The 2,505-nt window shown below is 36.9% G+C and overlaps 1 protein-coding gene across 1 annotated transcript; it reads right to left on the reverse strand.

The window, feature by feature from the left end:
* Positions 1 to 973: 973 nt before the first annotated feature.
* LOC133831277 (peroxiredoxin-2E, chloroplastic) lies at positions 974 to 2,038 on the reverse strand. Its single transcript, XM_062261519.1, has one exon. It carries the CDS (start codon positions 1,881 to 1,883, stop codon positions 1,194 to 1,196), a length of 690 nt encoding a protein of 229 aa, XP_062117503.1. The 5' UTR covers positions 1,884 to 2,038; the 3' UTR covers positions 974 to 1,193.
* Positions 2,039 to 2,505: the final 467 nt, after the last annotated feature.

Consider the following 2,505-nt stretch of genomic DNA (forward strand, 5'->3'; position numbering starts at 1 on the left):
AAATATAAAGTATATAAAGAAACATCATTTTAGAAAATTAGTTTAAAGGAGATATTGGATGATAATTTTAACAAATTTCTTATTAATTATAGAGAATTCTCTTTTTTTAGAAGAGCTATGAACGAAAGAACGAAAAATATTGCTTGAATTGCAATGATATTGAGAAGTTACATTGTGTTTTTTTTTTATAAATTATCATACACCACTCACCACTCACCCATTTAGATAATATATTTTCATCTGATGCAATTTAGTATTTATCTCATATATTTTAATTTAAAAAATATATATATGAAACTTAATACTAAATTGTTACACTATAGCAATGCTATTCTGTATATTGCTATAAGATACTTCAATGTCCAATACCACAATGTTACTTTGACCTGGTTGGTATAATTTAATATCAATCTAGGCACAATAGCCCCATAGCAATATTCTATGTTTTTTCATTATATAGGGATAATTAAACCCATTAACTTTGTGCCTAAATTACACAATTCCCTGCCAAATTTTTGGGCTATGAGAAATTTATGGATAGCGTACTAGACGGCGTTCACTAAATCATGCGGCTAGCATTGTAGTAGGTCATTGGATTTGGACATTTGTGATTCGTCCGTTGTTTTCAATCCTTCTCTTCCTTCTTGTCATTACTTAAAATCACTCCAAACAAACAACATTTTGAATTGAATAGAGTATCAAATTTAAGACCCAGCTATAAGCTTAAAATCTAAATCATTTTCTTATTAAGCTATTATTAGTACATTGTCAAAATCAGCAATGTTTCTGCTTCAAAAAAAAAAAAAATCAGCAATGTTTAAAATTACTAGGTGAGCCTAAGATCAACCCTAACTCTTTCTCACCAGAAACCGAACCTCAAAAACTCACGAAAGAATAGGTCGTCATAAAAGGACTAAACCCATTTCACCATTAGAGCTCTCTGCTCACAAACATAATCCACCGTATACGCAAATGAAAGAATACCCTTGTACGGTTATACCCATATCTCATTCTTCTATGTTTTCGTGGAAAAAAACGAATACGAACCACGTTTCTTACAGTGTTATCTGAAACCAGAAGCTCAACATATTTCCATGACCGGAAACTTCATAACGTCCGTACACTAACATGCTCGTTCAAATTTATTCTAAGATTAAAAAACAGAAATACCTTTGAAAGAGCAGAGATTAAACTCAAAGGGCTTTGAGGATATCGTCGGCGCTGCTGAAGGTGAAAGCGCCGCCTTCCTCCAAATTGAGGACCTTAACGACGCCGTCTTCGGCTAAGAGTGCATATCTCCTAGACCTAACTCCGAGTCCAACTGGTTTGTCGCTCAAATCCAGCTCCGCACCAATTGCCCTAGTGAAATCCCCATTCCCATCAGACAACAAGAGAACCTCATCGTTCACCTTCAGATCCTCCTTCCAAGCCTTCATCACGAAGGCGTCGTTTACCGAAATGCAGGCGATGGTCTCCACGCCTTTGGATTTGAGCTCCGCTGACTTCTCCACGAATCCGGGAAGGTGTTTCTGCGAGCAGGTCGGGGTGAAAGCGCCGGGGACGGCGAAGAGTACGGCTTTCTTGCCCTTGGTGAGGTCGGAGACGGTGACGGTCTGCACTTCTCCGGCGGCGTCTAGGTAGGACAAGGTTGATTCCGGGAGCTTGTCACCGACAGAGATGGTGGCGGAGATGGTTGAGGTTGATTTGGCGGTGGAGAAACGGACAGGTTTTGGGACGTGGCGGTTCTTCAGGGCGAGGGAAGTGAAAGAGAGGCGAGAAGCGAATGTCTTGGATGGGAAGAGAGAGGCGGTTGCGGTGGTGGAGAGGCATAGAGTGGCTGCTGGAGCCGTGAGGAGTCTTGAGATTGAGAGAGAGACCGCCATTGTTGATAGCAGGAAAAGAGGGAGGGAGAGAGAGAGAGAGAGAGAGAGAGAGAGAGTAAGGTGTGTTGGAGATTTGAGAGATTTTTCGGTTGAGATTTCGGGCGGAGGGAACAACAAGGGATTTGGGAAGAGATTGTCACGTGATTGACTTGTGAGTGAGTGTGGTGGGTGGGTGAGATTATATTGCCATGGTTTATTTGGACCGTTAATGGGCCTAGGTTCATAGTCTCTCGTTTTTTTTTTTTTTTTTCATATTAATGGATAAAAAGTCATAGAAAATTACATTTTATAAAGAGGAAATTATATTTTATATGAGAATTTTAATAGAGTGTACAAAAATATAGTTTTTTTTCAAAAAAAGTTAATCTATGACTTTTTTTTAAGAATTTTCACTTTTATGGGTTTATTTTCCCATATTTTTGTATAAAAGTTGGTTATGCCATAGTTTTTCTCTTAATCAAATTTGGAAGGGTGTGTTTATAATTTGATTATTATTTTTTTAGGTTATTTGTTTTTTTATATTGTTTTTATATTACTAATTTTATATTAAATTTTTCTTTGGTTGTTTTGCAATTTTTTTTTTAATATGAATTGTTTTTAAAGTTATTATTTATTTATTATA

Source organism: Humulus lupulus, chromosome 4 (genome assembly GCF_963169125.1).
Source record: "Humulus lupulus chromosome 4, drHumLupu1.1, whole genome shotgun sequence".
In the NCBI taxonomy this organism is placed as follows: Eukaryota; Viridiplantae; Streptophyta; class Magnoliopsida; order Rosales; family Cannabaceae; genus Humulus; species Humulus lupulus.